Raw genomic sequence first — 21,369 nt, 5'->3', positions numbered from 1 at the left:
TCTAGCTATTGGTGAGATGATCTTGCAGCATTATAGGAATATGTAGAAATAACTTGAAATAACAACGTAAAAAAGTTAAACATGTTAAGACATTTTGATATTTCTTTCTGTAAAGACTCTAAAAAATATATTAAGTTTTGTCAATTCAAAATAAATGAAATTTCGTAGGCATCAATGACGATAACTAGATTGGTTTTCAATATTGACAATTACATAATGTGTTGCACGCCACGCTATTTATGGTTCTATAATTGTAGTATAAATTTCAACTAGCGTTATGGTCTCCTTGACGTCACTCATCGGAAAGAGACTATTTCGGACAAAGAAGCAATGTCAACCATCTACCATAAGCAAAGGAAAGCAATTTCTTGCATTATTAAAGGGAAAACAGACACTAGAAACTGACACAGAAATTCAAAGTTTTGGCATATGACTGCCAATACGATAAAAGCTGAGACTAACATAATTCGACAAGTTTTAACGCCTGTCCAAAGACTAGTTTCTCAGCAACGACGCGGGATGAAATAGATTATTGGCATGAGCAAGATGGAACGATAAGAATGGCCACCCCAACCGATAAGTCTTTATTAGGCATGGCCATGACGATGAGGGGTGGCAACCGCATAAAGATCGCTCTTTCTCGTGACCGTGGCCGCGAAAGCCTCAGTCATGTCAAGTTCTTCAGGAGTTTGGCCATTTGGAAGTGCCCAGTCGAAATGGTACAGCAAAAGTGCTAGTAAGAGCTCAATATTTGCCACAGCAAATGCGATGCCCGGACACACCCTCCTGCCAAACCCAAATGGAACGAAATGGTAATGTTTCCCGATAAAGTCTACTGATGATTCAAGAAACCTCTCCGGCACAAATTTTTCTGGGTCTTCCCAATGATTTGGATCCCTTCCAAATGCCCCGGCATGAATAAGCACCCTCGATTTCACAGGTATATCGTAGCCCCTGATCTTGCATGCCTTCCTTGCTTCTCTGGGGACTAATGGTACTGGAGGGTGTAACCGAAGAGTCTCTTTGATCACTGATTTTAAGTACTTAAGATCCTCGAGATCCGATTCTTGCACTCGATCCGTTCCTTTCAATGCCATGCGTACCTCAGCCTGCGCTTTTGCCATCGCTTGTGGGTTCTTGAGCAGTTCCGACATTGCCCATTCTGCTGTCACTGATGAAGTATCGGTTCCACCACCATAGAATTCCTAAAAAGGTGCAAACGCAATAGAAACGTGCATTTAGCTTAAGAAAAGGAGAATTTTGCTTTGGTAGGTCCAATCTAATGAGCCAGACTTTTCAAATAACGCTGAAAGGACTTCGAAGGTGCTCGATACATTTCTTTCTACAGTGATTTGAACTGTGAAAAGTACTGCGGTTTTTTTAAGGTGTTTGACTAAAACCTATCACCGCAGCACTTTGTAGCAACTGGTAAAAAATAGCAACAACCGACTTTATGGTGTTATAGCTTCGAAACATGTATTACCAAATCTACTAGCATAGCTATAGGATCTAAACATACCAGGATGATAGTTTTAATGTGGTCGTCGGTAAGATGAAATCCGAGTTCGTTTGACTCTTGAATCCGTAAAAGTACATCGACAAAATCTTCCTTGACAAAGCTATCTTCCTGGGTACTTAAGTTTTCTCTCTGCCTCTTATGATCATTGAGGATATGATTTGAGATTTGATCACATCTTCGCCGAACGCTGTCTAGCTTCCATTTCCTCCTACTAAAGTAACGAAGGATTCTGAGGGATGGGAAAACATCCACGACGCTTAAACCGCCGGCCAGCTCTATTCCGTCTTTAAGAGCTGAAAGGTACTCCTGGCACTTGTAGCTTTCACCAAATGCTGCTTTAGATATTATGCCATTTAAGCATGAAGAGATCTTGTTGGTAAGATTGAGAGGGCAACCCTGCGACGAGCGCACGAACTGGACCAGATAACTCATCTCATCTTCTCTTATTGATTGGAAAGACCGAACGCGTTTGATGCTGAGAAGTTCCAAGACACAAATCTTGCGAAGCTGCCTCCATTGTTCTCCGTAAGGCGCATACATGAAGCTTGAGCATGGGTCGAACATCGTCTCTAAAGACGGGAATAGTGGCTTCTGAGCAAAGTTGATCTCGTGCGTCTTTAGGACCTCTTCGGCAATTTCAGGAGTCGTAAGAACGACCAGCATGAGCTCGCCGACCTTGAGGTGATAAATCGGACCGTAGATTTTTGCTAGGTTATTCAGATGATGGTGTGGCAGATCGGGACTTCTCAACTGGGGCAAATTTCCGATAAGGGGCAGTTTCTTTGGCCCCGGGGGTAACTTCAAAGCACTGGAACTTTTTGCTCTGAAAATTTTGATGAGCATGAACAGAAAGAGAAGACAAGGTAGGATGAAGGCAAAAGGACTGAAAGGAAGCATTGTGGGAGACTCTGTGTTTAGGGCTTAGATGATCCAGGCATGAGCCAGAGTTCACCCCATGTATAACTTTTGGAAATATCCTTAGTTGCTTTCCGTCTTAAGAGTCAAAAATGAAACGTAACTCATGCCCCACACGGGCTTAAAGAATTCTATTCTCAATTACGAAGAAAAGAAGGAAATATTATTAGTTGCTCTCCGTCTTAAGAGTCAAAAATGAAACGTAACTCATGCCCTACGCGGGCTTAAAGAATTCTATCCTCAAGGACGAAGAAAAGACGGAAATATTCTTAATTGCTCTCCGTCTTAAGGGACAAAAAAGAAACGCAACTCATGCCCCCACGCGGGCTTAAAGAATTCTATCCTCACGTAAGAAGAAAAGGTCGAAAGTGCATGACGTGGACCATCTGGCTTGTAATGCCTTCAAAGTTTATTTTATTAGGAGGAACAATTATGGAATTATCGCATCTAGCCTTGAAAATATTTTTTCCGCTCAAGAATCCGTTGAATTTGTTGGTAGTAGTTGTCACGCTGAATCCCAGATCTAACTGGTCCATTAGTTTGCAAGTATGGGTCTTATGACATGAATTTATTTCATAATCTAGTTCCGATCCCGAAACCGGGAACCGGACCAACCGGTCACCGGTTCCAAAAATAGGAACCTAAGACCGGACCGAGACCCTCTAGAATCACTTGAAACCGATTGGTCCGGTCTGGTCCGGTCCGGCCGGTTCTCGGTTCGGACTGTTTCCGTTGCACACCCCTAATATCCCTCAAAACAAATGTACCATATAGATAGAAAAAAAAAAAACAAACACACATATACACACATTTTGACATTGAGCAATTTTAAGAACACCGAGACTCATATGCTAAATAGATTTATTGAATAATGTGACGAATATTAGTGATTATTTAAGTTACGGAGCCCCCTTGATTACCAAATAGAAATCTGTCACATGATTTAATAAACTCATCTATTATACAAGTTTTAGTATCTCAAGCATTTTTGTTTTTCAGGGAAATAATATAGAGAGTGAATAGGAATGGAATAAATAACATGATTTAAGAGTTCGGTCTGTAGTATGAAATATTCATGGTAAGACTATGGTCCGTATTTTAATTAACATATTTGCATGAAATACCCATTATAAAATCTGATTAGATGTGATGAAAGTCTACAGTCTATATCTTGTGTTATCATTTTACTAAAAATCGTGAAATAAATAATTATGACAGTTTATAAATGATTATTGTATTTCGACTTCTAGGAATGATTATGCTATCCCGAACCAAACCAACTAATAACTATATCACTTAGAACAAAGTGAGAATAGAATAATAGTCCTGCCAACGAAACGTGCAGCAAGAGAGGGTGGACGGCCATGGGACACAACATATCAGCAATCAAACATCTAAAAGACCTTTTTTCTACTAAAATATATCAATTATTTTGAATTCAAAATAAGATACTGCTAATTGAATATTCAGGAAAGACTTCAAATATAATTGCGATGTTAAATGATTATAAAATAATTGTATATCAATGGACATGCTGACATTCCTATAAGTATGTATTTCCCTACATATTTATTCTAGAATTTTTAATCCTTTTATTTTTAGTATGAACAATCTTAAGAGTAATTCTTTGTCCTTTTTTACGAGTGCCGGACATCTAGAGTTCCCAAACTCGGCATAGAGGAATATTTAAGTGCCAAAAGTTTGAAAAATGACACTTAAGTGCCAAAATTAGAGCAAAATAGATTAGTTAAGTGGTAAAGTACGAAAGAGGAAAGCGTACATTGAACTCCAAGCGAAAGAAGCAGCCAAAAGACTTTCGAGGTTGAATAAGAGTTGTTTCAGGTATAAAAGATAATGAGACCCATGGAGAAATTAAGAGAGCATTAGACTTTTGTTAATGCATAAAATTATTGAATCTTACAATTTAAGTCAATGCAAAATCATTAAAGAAATAAACGGGGAAAAAGAAATGATATTTAATATTTATATGTTTAGATTTAAGCGTCGGTATCTATGTTCATAAAGAAAGTCAGCAATAATTAATTTATTATAATTGAAAAATAAAAATTATAATTACTCATCTATTCGAATATTTCCCATATTTATATTATATTCAAATCTCATGTTTACAAAAAAAATAACTTAATTGACTGTAAAATTCGTAACACAAAATCTACCGCGTTCAATATTCCCCTCCGTGCGTCAAAGAGGACTCCTTACCCGTGCGGCCCCCGCAGGCAAGAGAAAACAAAAGGACAAAACACTTGCCTTTTGTTTCCTTCTCTAACTTTTAGTTGGCCTCACGCACCTTTTATTTTCTACGGCCAAAATGTTGAACTTTCTCAAAGCTAGGATAAATATTTCCAACAATAAAAAACAAACACATAATTTTCAAAGACTAAAGAAGGAAAGATGACATCATCGGTGCTATAATTTTCGTACTATACTCGTTTGAATACTACAATTTTTTTCGATCATTCTAGTATCATAACTTATATACGACGCTTATTTGAGTGTCATATAACATTTTAATTGATTATTTCAGTTTGCCATAACTTTTTTAAAACGTGCATCACAAGTGTTATGTCATATTGGTTTTTTAGCACTTGGGCGAATGTTTTAAAAATATTTCTGCACTTAAGTGGTCGATTGAAAATTATGGCATAAGATGTTATGGCACTCAAACAGTAAAAAGAAAAGTTATTGTTAAACTATTTAAATAATAGCATACGTCTTCATCATATGACTTAAACTTTTAGAATATGATATCAAACTTGATGGTCTTGAGTTCAAATTCTTCCATGCCCCATTTGCCAAAGTTGCCTCCCCAATTAAATTTTCACGCTTAATACTAGGTAAAAGACCAGATGAAGCGTGGGGGCTAGTATTAAAATATTTAAATAATAAATTACGTATTCATTAAACAATTTAAGTTTTTAAAATAGTCGGTTGTGATTTTAACAAAATCAAATAAGTGTTATATAAAAGTCATGACACCTATAGAATTCTTATCTCACTAAAGAAACTAAGGGCACGCATGTTTTTATTTTTGTTCTTTTTCTCTGTTCCTAGAACGTAAATAAAAAAAAAAAAGTGTTTCTGTTCCGGAAACAATTTTTGAATAAAAACGCGTTTGGTAAACTTGTTCCGAAATAAAAATGAACAAAACACGTTTGGTAAATTTTATTCTTTTTTTGTTTCTTTTAATTTTTTAATATTTTTATTTTATTTTTCATTTTTTCCTTTCTTTTTATTTTTCTTTTTTCGGCCGATCGCCGGCCTCCGGCGACCGACCGACGGGGCCGGCAGCCTCGCCTCTGCCAAGGCGAGGCTCGGCCTCGCCCGTGCACAACGAAGCCGAGCCTAGCCTTGGCTAGGGAGCTCGGTCTCGCCTGATCCGGCGAGGCTTGGCCTCGACGCCGCCGCCGGCCCTCGACGATCGCCGGCCATGGCCGAGGCCGGTGACCGGCGAAAGAAAAAAAGAAGAAAAAAGAAGAAGAGAAGAAGAAGAGAGAGAAGAAGAAACGTTTCTTCAAAATTGTTTCTAACAAGAAGTAAGTTTTTTTGTTTCTTTTTTTTTTTGTTCTTTTTGTGTTCCGGAACAAAAGAACAAAAAGAATGCAACGCAACCAATTGCGTTTTTGTTCTTTTTTGTTCCCGAAAAAAAAAAAAGTGTTCCAAAACACTTTTAGAATAAAAACATGCAGGCCCTAAAATCCCAAAATTTGTGTGCCCCTTGTTAGATAATTGGAGATTCCAATCCAAATTGGAAAGTGAATTTCTTGAGATTACCCACATAGGCTAAAATTCAAAACATAATTTAATGAGTATAAAACTTAAGTCTTATAAATTGGATAAATCTAAGAGCACAAGGAAAAAAAATACAAGAGAGTTTGGAGGCTTTCAAGAAGAAATGAGGAAGAAAATCTGGATGCTCAAAAGCTAATCTATTGAGCAGCTTTAATTGTTGATAGATTTGCGACTGAAACCCCTCAAGACCCGTACTCGTCCTCAAACGATCAGCGGAAATAAAATCTCCGGAGAATACTGTTCGAAAACAATGGTCGTTTCTGACATGCTGAACCTACTTTTGAATTTTCCAGCCGGCTTATATGACTGGGTTCACTCATTTTGACTATAATAAAATTCTTTTATGGTTTCTTTTCGGATAAAAATTTATTGCTATTTAGAAAATAAAAATATCTTCTCTGTCAGTACTCTTGTAACAACTTGATCCCTTCGTCATGATCCCTTCATCGCCTGACAGGCTCAATTTTGTGACGATGAAGAAGTATCAAATCTTGTTTATTCTTTTGATGTTAATGGGTTGACCAACCAACCAATTCTCATTGTGTATGACAGTCCTCGCCATCCCACACATATACACACTTGGTAATTAGCAAAGATATATAAGTCTATGCTCAGCATAGGTATTCGAACACAAGCCTTGAGCAAGAAGGATGAACATGCTCACCACTTGAGTAACCCCTAGGATTATCAAGTCATTTATTTACTACATCAAAATAAACGTGTTTTTTTTTCCTTCTATCGGTGGGATGATCTTGCGACATTATAGGAATATGTAGAAAAAAATTGAAATAATGACGTAAAAAAGTTAAACATGTTGAGACATTTTGATATTTCTTTTCGTGAAGACTCTAAAAAATATATTAATTTTTGTCAATTCAAAATAAATGAAATTTCCTAGGCATCAATGACGATAACCAGACTGGTTTTCAATATTAAAAATTACATAATTTGGTGCACGCCACACTGTTTATGGTTCTATAATTGTAGTATAAATTTCAACTAGCGTTATGGTCTCATTGACGTTGTTGAGCAACATGTAATTCATCGGAAAGAGATTATTTCAGACAAAGAAGCAATGTCAACCATTTACCATAAGCAAAGGAAGACAGTTTCTTGCATTATTAGAGGGAAAATAGATACTAAAACCCGACACAGAAATTCAAAGTTTTGGCATATGACTGCTAATACGATAAAAGCCGAGACTAACACAATTTGAAATGTTTTAATCCCTGTCCAAAGACTAATTTCTTAGCAACGATGCGGGATGAAATAGATTATTGGCATGAGCAAGATGGAACGATAAGAATGGCCACCCCAACCGATAAGTCTTTATCAGGCATGGCCATGATGATGAGGGGTGGCAACCGCATAAAGATCGCTCTTTATTTGCCACATCTCCGGAGAATAAAACGATAGTCGTTATCACATAATGAACCTACTTTTGAATTTTCCAACCGGCTTATACGACTGGGTTCACTCATTTTGACTTTAATGTAATTCTTTTATGGTTTCTTTTCAGATAAATATCTTCTCTGCCAATACTCTTGTAACAACTTGATCCCTTCATCGCCTGAAAGGCTCAATTTTGTGACGATGAAGAAGTATCAAATCTTGTTTATTCTTTTCATGTTACTGGGTTGACCAACCAACCAATTCTCATTGTGTATGACGGTCCAGTCCTCGCCATCCCACACATATACACGCTAGGTAATTAGCAAAGATATATAAGTCTATGCTTAGCATAGGCATTCGAACATAAGCCTTGAGCAAGAAGGATGAACATGCTAGCCACTTAAGTAGCCCCTTAGGGTTATCAAATCATTTATTTACTACATCAAGATAAATGTGCTTTTTTTTCCTTCTATCGGTGGGATGATCTTGCGGCATTATAGGAATATGTAGAAATAATTTGAAATAATTATGTAAAAAAGTTAAACATGTTGAGACATTTTGATATTTCTTTCCGTGAAAACTCTAAAAAATATGTTAATTTTTGTCAATTCAAAATAAATGAAATTTCGTAGGCATCAATGACGATAACCAAACTGGTTTTCAATATTGACAATTACATAATCTGGTGCACACCACACTGTTTATGGTTCTATAATTGTAGTATAAATTTCAACTAGCGTTATGGTCTCATTGACGTTGCTGAGCAACATATAATTCATCGGAAAGAGATTATTTCGGACAAAGAAGCAATGTCAACCATCTACCATAAGCAAATGAAGACAGTTTCTTGCATTATTAGAGGGAAAACAGACACTAGAAACTGACACAGAAATTCAAAGTTTTGGCATATGACTGCTAATACGATAAAAGCCGAGACTAACACAATTTGACATGTTTTAATCCCTGTCCAAAGACTAGTTTCTTAGCAACGATGCGGGATGAAATAGATTATTGGCATGAGCAAGATGGAACGATAAGAATGGCCACCCCAACCGATAAGTCTTTCCATGACGATGAGGGGTGGCAACCGCATAAAGATCGCTCTTTCTCGTGACCGTGGCCGCGAAAACCTCGGTCGTGTCAAGTTCTTCAGGAGTTTGGCCATTTGGAAGTGCCCAGTCGAAATGATACAGCAAAAGTGCTAGTAAGAGCTCAATATTTGCCACAGCAAATGCGATGCCCGGACACACCCTCCTGCCAAACCCAAATGGAACGAAATGGTGATGTGTCCCGATAAAGTCTACTGATGATTCAAGAAACCTCTCCGGCACAAATTTTCTGGGTCTTCCCAATGGTTTGGATCCCTTCCAAATGCCCCGGCATGAATAAGCACCCTCGATTTCACAGGTATATCGTAGCCCCTGATCTTGCATGCCTTCCTTGCTTCTCTGGGGACTAATGGTACTGGAGGGTGTAACCTAAGAGTCTCTTTGATCACTGATTTTAAGTACTTAAGATCCTCGAGATCCGATTCTTGCACTCGATCCTTTCCTTTCAATGCCATACGTACCTCCGCCTGCGCTTTTGCCATCGCTTGTGGGTTTTTGAGCAGTTCCGACATTGCCCATTCTGCTGTCACTGATGAAGTATCGGTTCCACCACCATAGAATTCCTAAAAAGGTGCAAACGCAATAGAAACGTGCATTTAGCTTAAGAAAAGGAGAATTTTGCTTTGTTAGGTACAATCTAATGAGCCAGACTTTTCAAATAACGCTGAAAGGACTTCGTAGGTGCTCGATACAGTTCTTTCTACAGTGATTTGAACTGTGAAAAGTACTGTGGTTTTTTCAAGGTGTTTGACTAAAGCCTATCACCACAGCACTTTGTAGCAACTGGTAAAAAATAGCAACAACCGACTTTACGGTGTTATAGCTTTCAAACATGTATTACCAAATCTACTAGCATAGCTATAGGATCTAAACATACCAGGATGATAGTTTTAATGTGGTCGTCGGTAAGATGAAATCCAAGTTCGTTTGACTCTTGAATCCGTAAAAGTACATCGACAAAATCTTCCTTGACAAAGCTATCTTCCTGGGTACTTGAGTTTTCTCTCTGTCTCTTATGATCATTGAGGATATGATTTGAGATTTGATCACATCTTCGCCGAACGCTGTCTAGCCTCCATTTCCTCCCACTAATGTAACGAAGGATTCTGAGGGATGGGAAAACATCCACGACACTTAACCCGCCGGCCTGCTCGATTGCGTCTTTTAGAGCTGAAAGGTACTCCTGGCACTTGTAGCTTTCACCAAATGCTGCTTTGGATATTATGCCATTTAAGCATGAAGAGATCTTGTTGGTAAGATTGAGAGGGCAACCCTGCGACGAGCGCACGAACTGGACCAGATTACTCATCTCATCTTCTCTTATTGATTGAAAGACCGAACGCGTTTGACGCTGAGAAGTTCCAAGACACAAAATTTGCGAAGCTGCCTCCAATGTTCTCCATAAGGCGCATACATGAAGCTTGAGCATGTGTCGAACATCATCTCTAAAGATGGGAATAGTGGCTTCTGAGCAAAGTTGATCTCTTGCGTCTTTAGGACCTCTTCGGCAATTTCAGGAGTCGTAAGAACGACCAGCATGAGCTCGCCGACCTTGAGGTGATAAATCGGACCGTAGATTTTTGCTAGGTTATTCAGATGATGGTGTGGCAGCTCGGGACTTCTCAACTGGGGCAAATTTCCGATAAGGGGCAGTTTCTTTGGCCCCGGGGGTAACTTCAAAGCACTGGAACTTTTAGCTCTGAAAATTTTGATGAGCATGAACAGAAAGAGAAGACAAGGTAGGATGAAGGCAAAAGGACTGAAAGGAAGCATTGTGGGAGACTCTGTGTTTGGACTGAAACGAAGCATTGTGGGAGACTCTGTGTTTAGGGCTTAGATGATCCGGGCATGAGCCAGAGTTCACCCCATGTATAACTTTTGGAAATATCCTTAGTTGCTTTCCGTCTTAAGAGTCAAAAATGAAACGTAACTCATGCCCTACGCGGGCTTAAAGAATTCTATTCTCAATTACGAAGAAAAGAAGGAAATATTCTTAGTTGCTCTCCGTCTTAAGAGTCAAAAATGAAACGTAACTCATGCCCTACGCGGGCTTAAAGAATTCTATTCTCAATTACGAAGAAAAGAAGGAAATATTCTTAGTTGCTCTCCGTCTTAAGTGTCAAAAAAGAAACGTAACTCATGCCCCACGCGGGCTTAAAGAATTCTATCCTCAAGTACGAAGAAAAGACGGAAATATTCTTAATTGCTCTCCGTCTTAAGCGTCAAAAAAGAAACGTAACTCATGCCCCACGCGGGCTTAAAGAATTCTATCCTCACGTAAGAAGAAAAGGTCGAAAGTGCATGACGTGGACCATCTGGCTTGTAATGCCTTCAAAGTTTATTTTATTAGGAGGAACAATTATGGAATTATCGCATCTAGCCTTGAAAATATTTTTTTCCGCTCAAGAATCCGTTGAATTTGTTGGTAGTAGTTGTCACGCTGAATCCCGGATCTAACTGGTCCATTAGTTTGCAAGTATGGGTCTTATGACATGAATTTATTTCATAAGCTATATGGCTCCGTTTATTTCATAAAAAATAAATTTTAAAAATGATCACTTATATTACTTACAAAAATGAACAAAGGAAAAATATTTCTATCTTTCACGAAATTATTTAGACATAAATTATTATCAATAATATAAATGTTTTCTATTGACTAATTACTTCAAATGATACAAGTGTTCACTTTTAGGAAAATGTTTTCCTAATCAATCATATCGCTTAGGGGTGATCGGTTCCTGTTCGGTCCGGTTCCACCCAAGAACCGGGAACCAGATCGGGAGACCGGTTCCCACTTTTCTAGACCGTGGACCGGACTGGTTGGTCTTGGAACCGAGAACCGGATCGGACCAACGGGTCCAGTCCGGTCCGATCCGATTACAATGAACCATCGCTTGTTTTCATTTTATTTAACAAAAAAATAGTAATTATTAGTAAAGTAACGCACGAGGCTTAAGCAACTCGATTGAAGCTAGGCATGAGGCGAGGCTGCGACTTATTGTTACATGCTTCGCACGACCTATCAGCTGACACATTTAAAGAATGAACAACCAAGCAAACTCCAATGAGACCGCCACACTTATATCAAGTGAGATCATACTGAAACAAATGCTACAAAAAGACAGCGATCTAAAACCGACGAAAGTGAAGCCGAGAAACGCACCTGTGTCAGTCGAGAGGCAAACGTCACTCCAAAGAGCAGGAATGCACATATCTCGGGCAAAGCATAAGAGGAAGAGAGCCAAGCCTAAATGCACAAATCTCAGGCGAAGCAGAGGAGGAAGAGAGCCAAGCGTCAGTGCGAGTGAGGCGTCAAGGCGAGGCACTCGCCAAGAATTAGAGCGAGCGAGGTGTCGGGGCGAGGAGCTCGAAGAAGGAAGAGAGCTGAGTGTCCGAGCAAGCGCGGTGTGAGGTGAGACCTCGTGGATAGGCACTCGAAGGAGGAAGAGAGCCGAGCGTCAGAGCAAGCGAGGCTTGAAGCGAGGCGTCAGGGTAAGGCGCTCGGAGGAGGAAGAGAGCCGAGCATCCGAGGGAGCGAGGTGTGAGGCGAGACTTTGTGGCGAGGCACTCAAAGGAGGAAGAGAGCTGAGCGTCCGAGGGAGTAAGGTGTGAGGCGAGACGTTGCGACGAGGCATTCGGAGGAAGAGAGCCGAGCATTGGTGCGAGTGAGGCGTGAGGTGAGGCATTGGGGGCAAGGCGTCAAGCGAGCAAGAGGGGAGGGGTTACAGTTTTGAGAGGGAAAGACAAAGTGAGAATTGCCGCCGAATTGGATTACAAAATTTGGGAAAATGGAAGTTGATGTGATGACTAGTGTAGATTAGAGCAAAAACTAAAAGAGAGAGAGAGAGAGGGGGGTGTAGGGTTACAAGAGGGAAAGGGAAAGTGAGAGTTGCAAAATTTGGAAAAGAAAATCTGATGTGATGGTTACTGTAGATAAGTTCATAAACTCAAAAAAAAAGGGAGGGATTAGCTTAGAGTTACGTAATGAATCTAATGTTGATGGGTACTTTAGATTAGTCTATAAACTAATATATATATATAAATGGTCGGTCCGGTTGATCTAGTTCCGACCCCGAAACCGGGAACCGGACCAACTGGTCACCGGTTCCAAAAATAGGAACCTAAGACCGGACCGAGACCTTCTAGAATTGCTCGAAACCGACCGGTCCGGTCTGGTCCGGTCCGGCCGGTTCTCGGTTCGGATTGTTTCCGTTGCACACCCCTAATATCCCTCAAAACAAATGTACCATATAGATAGAAAAAAAAACAAACACACATATACACACATTTTGACATTGAGCAATTTTAAGAACACCGACACTCATATGCTAAATAGATTTATTGAATAATGTGACGAATATTAGTGATTATTTAAGTTACGGAGCCCCGTTGATTACCAAATAGAAATCTGTCACGTGATTTAATAAACTCATCTATTATACAAGTTTTAGTATCTCAAGCATTTTTGTTTTTCAGGGAAATAATATAGAGCGTGAATAGGAGTGGAATAAATAACATGATTTAAGAGTTCGGTCTGTAGTATGAAATATTCATGGTAAGACTATGGTCCGTATTTTAATTAACATATTTGCATGAAATACCCATTATAAAATCTGATTAGATGTGATGAAAGTCTACAGTCTATATCTTGTGTTATCATTTTACTAAAAATCGTGAAATAAATAATTATGACAGTTTATAAATGATTATTGTATTTCGACTTCTAGGAATGATTATGCTATCCCGAACCAAACCAACTAATAACTATATCACTTAGAACAAAGTGAGAATAGAATAATAGTCCTGCCAACGAAACGTGCAGCAAGAGAGGGTGGACGGCCATGGGACACAACATATCAGCAATCAAACATCTAAAAGACCTTTTTTCTACTAAAATCTATCAATTATTTTGAATTCAAAATAAGATATTGCTAATTGAATATTCAGGCAAGACTTAAAATATAATTGCAATGTTAAATAATTATAAAATAATTGTATATCAATGGACATGCTGACATTCGTATAAGTATGTATTTCCCTACATATTTATTGTAGAATTTTTAATCCTTTTTTTTTTTAGTATGAACACTCTTAAGAGTAATTCTTTATCCTTTTTTCCGAGTGCTGGACATTTGGAGTGCCCAAACTTAGCATGAAAGAACACTTAAATGCTAGAAGTTTGGAAAGTAACACTTAAGTGCTGAAATCAGAGCAAAATAAATCAGTTAATTGGTAAAGTATGCAAGAGGAAAATGTACATTAAACTCCAAGTGAAAGAAGTAGCCAAAAGACTTTCAAGCTTGAATAAGAGTTGTTTCAGGTATAAAAGATAGTGAGACCCATGGAGAAATTAAGAGAGCAATACACTTTTGTTAATGCATAAAATTATTGGATCTTGCAATTTAAGTTAATGCAAAATCATTAAAGAAATAAACAAGGAAAAATAAATGATATTTAAGATTTATATGTTTAGATTTAAGCGTGAGCATCTACGTTTATAAAGAAAGTCAGCAGTAATTAATTCATTATAATTGAAAAATCAAAATTATAATTACTCATCTATTCGAATATTTCTCATATTCATATTATATTCAAATCTCATGTTTAAAAAAAAATTAATTGACTGTAAAATTCATAACACAAAATTTACGGTGTTCAATATTCCCCTCCGCGCGTCAAAGAGGACTCCTTAACCGTGCGGCCCCCGCAGGCAAGAGAAAACAAAAGGACAAAACACTTGCCTTTTGTTTCCTTCTCTGACTTTTAGTTGGCCCCTCGCGCTTTTTTCTTTTGTACGGCCAAAATATTGAACTTTCGGTCAAAGCTAGGATAAATATCTCCAACAATAAAAAAACAAAAAAAAGGCAAACACATAATATCTCCATTTGTCCTTGCTCTATATATTTATTACCATTACCAAAAAAAAAAAAATATCTCCAACAATAAAAAAACAAACACATAATATTAAAAGACAAAAGAAGGAAAGATGACATATCGGTGCTATAATTTTCGTACTATATTTGTTTGAATACTACAATTTTTATTTTTTTTATCATTCTAGTATCATAACTTATATACGGTGTTTATTTGAGTGTCATATAATCTTTTAATTGATTATTTCAATTTGTCGTAACCTTTTTAATACGTGCACCACAAGTGTTATGTCATGTTGGTTTTTTAGCACTTGGGCAGATGTTTTAAAAATATTTCTATACTTGAATGATCAATTGAAAATTATGACATTCAAGTGAATGTTTTTAAGATGTTATGGCACTCAAATGGTCAAAAATAAAGTTATTGTTAAATTATTTAAATAATAATCTACGTCTTCATCTAATAACTTAAACTTTTAAAATATGGTATCAAACTTGATGGTCTTGAGTTCAAAATTTTCCATGCCCTATTTGCCAAATTTGCATCTCCAATTAAATTTTCACGCTTAATACTAGGTAAAAAAACCAAATTAAGCATGGGGGCTAGTATTAGAATATTTAAATAATAAATTACGTACTCATTAAACAACTTAAGCTTTTAAAATGGTCAGTAACAAAATCAAATAAGTGTTATATAAAAGTCATGACACCTATAGTATTTTTATCTCACTAAAGAAACTAAAAATCCCAAAATTTGTGTGCCCCTTTGTTAGATAATTGGAGATTCCAATCCAAATTGGAAAGTGAATTTCTTGAGATTTCTCACATAGGCTAAAATTCAAAACATAATTTAATGAGGAAAAAACTTAAGTCTTATAAATTGGATAAATCTAAGAGCACAAGGAAAAAGAATACAAGAGAGTTTGGAGGCTTTCAAGAAGAAATGAGGAAGAGAATCTGGACGCTCAAAAGCTAATCTATTGAGCAGCTTTAATTGTTGATAGATTTGCGATTGAAACCCCTCAAGACCCGTACTTGTCCTCAAACGATCAGCGGAAATAAAATCTCCGGAGAATAAAACGATAGTCGTTATGACATAATGAACCTACTTTTGAATTTTCCAGCCGGCTTATATGACTGGGTTCACTCATTTTGACTTTAATGTAATTCTTTTATGGTTTCTTTTCAGATAAATATCTTCTCTGCCAATACTCTTGTAACAACTTGATCCCTTCATCGCCTGAAAGGCTCAATTTTGTGACGATGAAGAAGTATCAAATCTTGTTTATTCTTTTGATGTTAATGGGTTGACCAACCAACCAATTCTCATTGTGTATGACAGTCCAGTCCTCGTCATCCCACACATATACACGCTAGGTAATTAGCAAAGATATATAAGTCTATGCTTAGCATAGGTATTCGAACATAAGCCTTGAGCAAGAAGGATGAACATGCTAGCCACTTAAGTAACCCCTTAGGGTTATCAAATCATTTATTTACTACATCAAGATAAATGTGTTTTTTTTTTCCTTCTACCAGTGGGACGATCTTGCGACATTATAGGAATATGTAGAAATAATTTGAAATAATGACGTAAAAAAGTTAAACATGTTGAGACATTTTGATATTTCTTTCTGTGAAGACTCTAAAAAATATATTAATTTTTGTCAATTCAAAATAAATGAAATTTCGTAGGCATCAATGATGATAACCAAACTGATTTTCAATATTGACATTTACATAATCTGGTGCACGCCGCACTATTTATGGTTCTATAATTGTAATATAAATTTCAACTAGCATTATGGTCTCATTGACGTTGCTGAGCAACATGTAATTCATCGGAAAGAGATTATTTCGGACAAAGAAGCAATGTCAACCATCTACCATAAGCAAAGGAAGACAGTTTCTTGCATTATTAGAGGGAAAACAGACACTAGAAACTGACACGGAAATTCAAAGTTTTAGCATATGACTGCTAATACGATAAAAGCCGAGACTAACACAATTTGACATCTTTTAATCCCTGTCCAAAGACTAGTTTCTTAGCAACGATGCGGGATGAAATAGATTATTGGCATGAGCAAGATGGAACGATAAGAGTGGCCACCCCAACCGATAAGTCTTTATCAGGCATGGCCATGACGATGAGGGGTGGCAACCGCATAAAGATCGCTCTTTCTCGTGACCGTGGCCGCGAAAACCTCGGTCATGTCAAGTTCTTCAGGAGTTTGGCCATTTGGAAGTGCCCAGTCGAAATGGTACAGCAAAAGTGCTAGTAAGAGCTCAATATTTGCCACAGCAAATGCGATGCCCGGACACACCCTCCTGCCAAACCCAAATGGAACGAAATGGTAATGTGTCCCGATAAAGTCTACTGATGATTCAAGAAACCTCTCCGGCACAAATTTTTCTGGGTCTTCCCAATGGTTTGGATCCCTTCCAAATGCCCCGGCATGAATAAGCACCCTCGATTTCACTGGTATATCGTAGCCCCTGATCTTGCATGCCTTCCTTGCTTCTCTGGGGACTAATGGTACTGGAGGGTGTAACCTAAGAGTCTCTTTGATCACTGATTTTAAGTACTTAAGATCCTCGAGATCCGATTCTTGCACTCGATCCTTTCCTTTCAATGCCATGCGTACCTCCGCCTGCGCTTTTGTCATCGCTTGTGGGTTTTTGAGCAGTTCCGACATTGCCCATTCTGCTGTCACTGAAGAAGTATCGGTTCCACCACCATAGAATTCCTAAAAAGGCGCAAACGCAATAGAAACGTGCATTTAGCTTAAGAAAAGGAGAATTCTGCTTTGCTAGGTACAATCTAATGAGCCAGACTTTTCAAATAACGCTGAAAGGACTTCGAAGGTGCTCCATACACTTCTTTCTACAGTGATTTGAACTGTGAAAAGTACTGCGGTTTTTTTAAGGTGTTTGACTAAAACCTATCACCACAGCACTTTGTAGCAACTGGTAAAAAATAGCAACAACCGACATAGCAACAACCGACTTTATGGTGTTATAGCTTTGAAACATGTATTACCAAATCTACTAGCATATCTATAGGATCTAAACATACCAGGATGATTGTTTTAATGTGGTCGTCGGTAAGATGAAATCCAAGTTCGTTTGACTCTTGAATCCGTAAAAGTACATCGACAAAATCTTCCTTGACAAAGCTATCTTCCTGGGTACTTAAGTTTTCTCTCTGCCTCTTATGATCATTGAGGATATGATTTGAGATTTGATCACATCTTCGCCGAACGCTGTCTAGCCTCCATTTCCTCCCACTAATGTAACGAAGGATTCTGAGGGATGGGAAAACATCCACGACACTTAACCCGCTGGCCTGCTCGATTGCGTCTTTGAGAGCTGAAAGGTATTCCTGGCACTTGTAGCTTTCACCAAATGCTGCTTTGGATATTATGCCATTTAAGCATGAAGAGATCTTGTTGGTAAGATTGAGAGGGCAACCCTGCGACGAGCGCACGAACTGGACCAGATTACTCATCTCATCTTCTCTTATTGATTGGAAAGACCGAACGCGTTTGACGCTGAGAAGTTCCAAGACACAAAATTTGCGAAGCTGCCTCCAATGTTCTCCATAAGGCGCATACATGAAGCTTGAGCATGTGTCGAACATCATCTCTAAAGATGGGAATAGTGGCTTCTGAGCAAAGTTGATCTCTTGCGTCTTTAGGACCTCTTCGGCAATTTCAGGAGTCGTAAGAACGACCAGCATGAGCTCGCCGACCTTGAGGTGATAAATCGGACCGTAGATTTTTGCTAGGTTGTTCAGATGATGGTGTGGCAGCTCGGGACTTCTCAACTGGAGCAAATTTCCGATAAGGGGCAGTTTCTTTGGCCCCGGGGGTAACTTCAAAGCATTGGAACTTTTTGCTCTGAAAATTTTGATGAGCATGAACAGAAAGAGAAGACAAGGTAGGATGAAGGCAAAGGGACTGAAACGAAGCATTTTGGGAGACTCTGTGTTTAGACTGAAACGAAGCATTGTGGGAGACTCTGTGTTTAGGGCTTAGATGATCCAGGCATGAGCCAGAATTCACTCCCATGCGTATTTATAGTGGCTTCTCTGTTTATGTGATTGGCTATCATGTCATATTCCAATTAAATGACGATTAAGTCCGCCTGATTCAAGTGAACACAGTGGATCACATCTATTATATTATGTGAATCTACTTAGGATATGCCAAAATTCGATGGGCATGGGATCAGAACTCACATAATTTAGATGCTTTTTAGGCAGGGAAAAACCCGATGTTCTATGTGGGCTCCAAGAATTTTATGTACAGGGAAAACAACGAATAATTTGGCAAGTTGTGTAAAATCAGGTGGTCAAATTGAATTTTCTTATTGGCTCAGTATCACTTTATTCTTTTTGACTCGTTCAAGAACGATCCACATTGTTGTCCCCTTCTTGTTGTCCATCCACATTGTTTTCCCATCGTCACTGAAATTTGTGATTTTTTTTGGAGTTAACATATTACAAGTTTATCTTAAATTAATTTTTGAACCACTAAAAATCCTTCCGTCAATATTCATTGAGTTGGCAAAATGGGTCATTTTTTTTTAAACTAGTTAAATGGGTTTAAAAATTGAATGTTTGAGATAAATGGGTCTTAAATGGATTGAACTCAGAACCCATTTTCAACTAAAACCTCACAATCTCTCTATTCCCTCTTAAACTTTACAAAAATATTTTTTATAAAAATCAAAATTATAAATTTTTTTTTTTATATTTCAATTTTATTTTCCTTTTTCTTTTTCTTTTTTCTTTTTCTTCTTTCTCCTTCCCCTTCCTTAGCTAGTGGCTGGCACAACAACGGCCGACATCCAGCCAAGCAAGGCTCGAGCCTCGCTGATCTGGCGAGCCTCAAGCTCGTTGACATCGAGCGAGCCTGGCAAGCTAGAAGCTCACCTGTGACCGATAGCTAGCCATCGTTATGGTTGGCAGCTGGCTGAAGAAGAAGAAAAAAAAAAAAAAAGAGAAAATTAAAATTATATTCTTAAAAATAAAAATAATTAAAAATTCGATTTTTTAAAAATAAATTTATAAAATTATAAAAATTGCCCATTAAATTTGTATTGTATAAAAGTATTTTAACAATACCATTTAAAATATATATAATAAGCTTTTTTTAAGTTTAGTTAAATGGATTGGATATGGATCAACTATGGGTCAAGTTAGGTATGGTTAAAAAAAATTTACATTACGATAAATGGATCATAAATAGGTTAAATGGGTTGATTTGAGTCGGATTATTTATGATCAAACCCAAACCCGACCTAATCCACCATTTTAATAGATATCATTTTTATCAAATTAACTCAATAACATGTGACATTTAATAGATGTATTAATTTGAGATTTTATCGTCCATATTAATTTATAATTTTTCATAATATTTATTTAATTTAATGAAAATTAATAAAAGATAAATTTATTATAAATATATCGATTTAAATTTTTTTAGTGGTCCAGACATATTAATTTAAGATTTTGCGTGCGGTCCCGGTGGGGGACCAGGTTTTTGTGCGATCCCGCTGGGGAACCAGGTTTCTTGGACTTCAGAGGCACGAAGTACAGAGCTAGCTCTTAATTGGTGCTTGGGCTTCACGGCAAATCGATTTGAGTCGTGCCGTGTTCGGTCGTGCCTTCAGAGGCATAAAGAGATCCATCCAAACGCCAAGGATCTCGACTTTGCCGGGCACATGATGAGCACTTTGGACCTTAACCTCCACATTGTCGGCTCTTTCACTTTGTCGGGACTCAGTCATTCTACTAGACAATGATACTTCCGTACTTTCGTAATCGAGCTAGCTCTTAATTAGTGCTTGGGCTTCATGGCGAATCGATTTCAATTGTGCCCTATTCTCACGTGCCTATCACGACAACTCATTTTAGTTCAATATTGCCTACTTGCTAATGCCTCTAAAGATTTTTTTTTTTTTTTCATTTGGAGGAACGCGTCAAAAAGTTGTGAAAATGAAAAATGATTATATAACAATTTTTAGTCTAACAATCTATTTTAAACAAATAAAAATCAATTATTATAAATTATTGTAGGGTTTACTCTTTTAAAAATTTATGATTCACAATAAACTGTCATTCTTACGATAGCTTAAAAACTGTTATGTTAATACAAAGACTGTTATATTAATAAATAACTGTGGAAATATTGGCTAGTGGTGATTGTTGTTTGGCTGCCCAACAATCCATGCCGTTCGTTGGTAGTGTTTGTCGGACCCCGAGTCCCAGAATTGCCCCATTTGTCTATAGTTATGGGTTTTATAACGTGAAATAGTTTTATGAGCTTATCTTATAAACAAACATGCACATATTGACATTTTTGCATTGGGTAATGTTAGAGATACTCAGACTCATATGATAAATAGATTTACTAGATAAAGAAAACAAATGTTAAGTGGTCGTTTAAGTTAGCCAGGCCGTTTAAGTACCATATAGAAAATTTTCCAATGATTTGATAAACCCAATTAGGATGCATTTGAGAGAACATTTCCAAGCAATTTTGAGCCTCCGAATGCACTTAAACCAAAGTTTTGTCGTTTGATACTACCATTTCAAAGGCCTTGGTACAAAGTTTGGTTTAAAAACGTTCAGACTTCGCCCCCCCCCCCCGGCAAAGAAAAAAAAACTGAGTTTTATCATTTCTAGAAAGCAGGTTCAAGGGGTTTGAACAAGTTTTCTTCTTCCAATTTTGCCCTCACT

The 21,369-nt window shown here is 37.7% G+C and overlaps 2 protein-coding genes and 1 pseudogene across 2 annotated transcripts; all 3 read right to left on the bottom strand.

The window, feature by feature from the left end:
• Positions 1-356: 356 nt before the first annotated feature.
• Positions 357-2,440, bottom strand: LOC104441338 (premnaspirodiene oxygenase). The gene is made up of 2 exons (XM_010054463.3): positions 1,520-2,440; positions 357-1,205 (listed from the first exon to the last, which is right to left on the bottom strand). Exons 1-2 carry the CDS (start codon positions 2,414-2,416, stop codon positions 588-590), a joined length of 1,515 nt encoding a protein of 504 aa, XP_010052765.2. The 5' UTR covers positions 2,417-2,440; the 3' UTR covers positions 357-587.
• A 6,133-nt stretch (positions 2,441-8,573) lies between these two features.
• On the bottom strand, positions 8,574-10,069 carry LOC120293378 (annotated as a pseudogene).
• Positions 10,070-16,621: 6,552 nt separating this feature from the next.
• LOC104441339 (premnaspirodiene oxygenase) lies at positions 16,622-18,540 on the bottom strand. The gene is made up of 2 exons (XM_010054464.3): positions 17,698-18,540; positions 16,622-17,368 (listed from the first exon to the last, which is right to left on the bottom strand). Exons 1-2 carry the CDS (start codon positions 18,538-18,540, stop codon positions 16,751-16,753), a joined length of 1,461 nt encoding a protein of 486 aa, XP_010052766.2. The 3' UTR covers positions 16,622-16,750.
• Between the last annotated feature and the right edge of the window lie 2,829 nt (positions 18,541-21,369).

This window comes from Eucalyptus grandis, chromosome 5 (genome assembly GCF_016545825.1).
Source record: "Eucalyptus grandis isolate ANBG69807.140 chromosome 5, ASM1654582v1, whole genome shotgun sequence".
NCBI classification, from domain to species: domain Eukaryota; kingdom Viridiplantae; phylum Streptophyta; class Magnoliopsida; order Myrtales; family Myrtaceae; genus Eucalyptus; species Eucalyptus grandis.
This window is presented reverse-complemented; position numbering and strand designations above follow the sequence as displayed.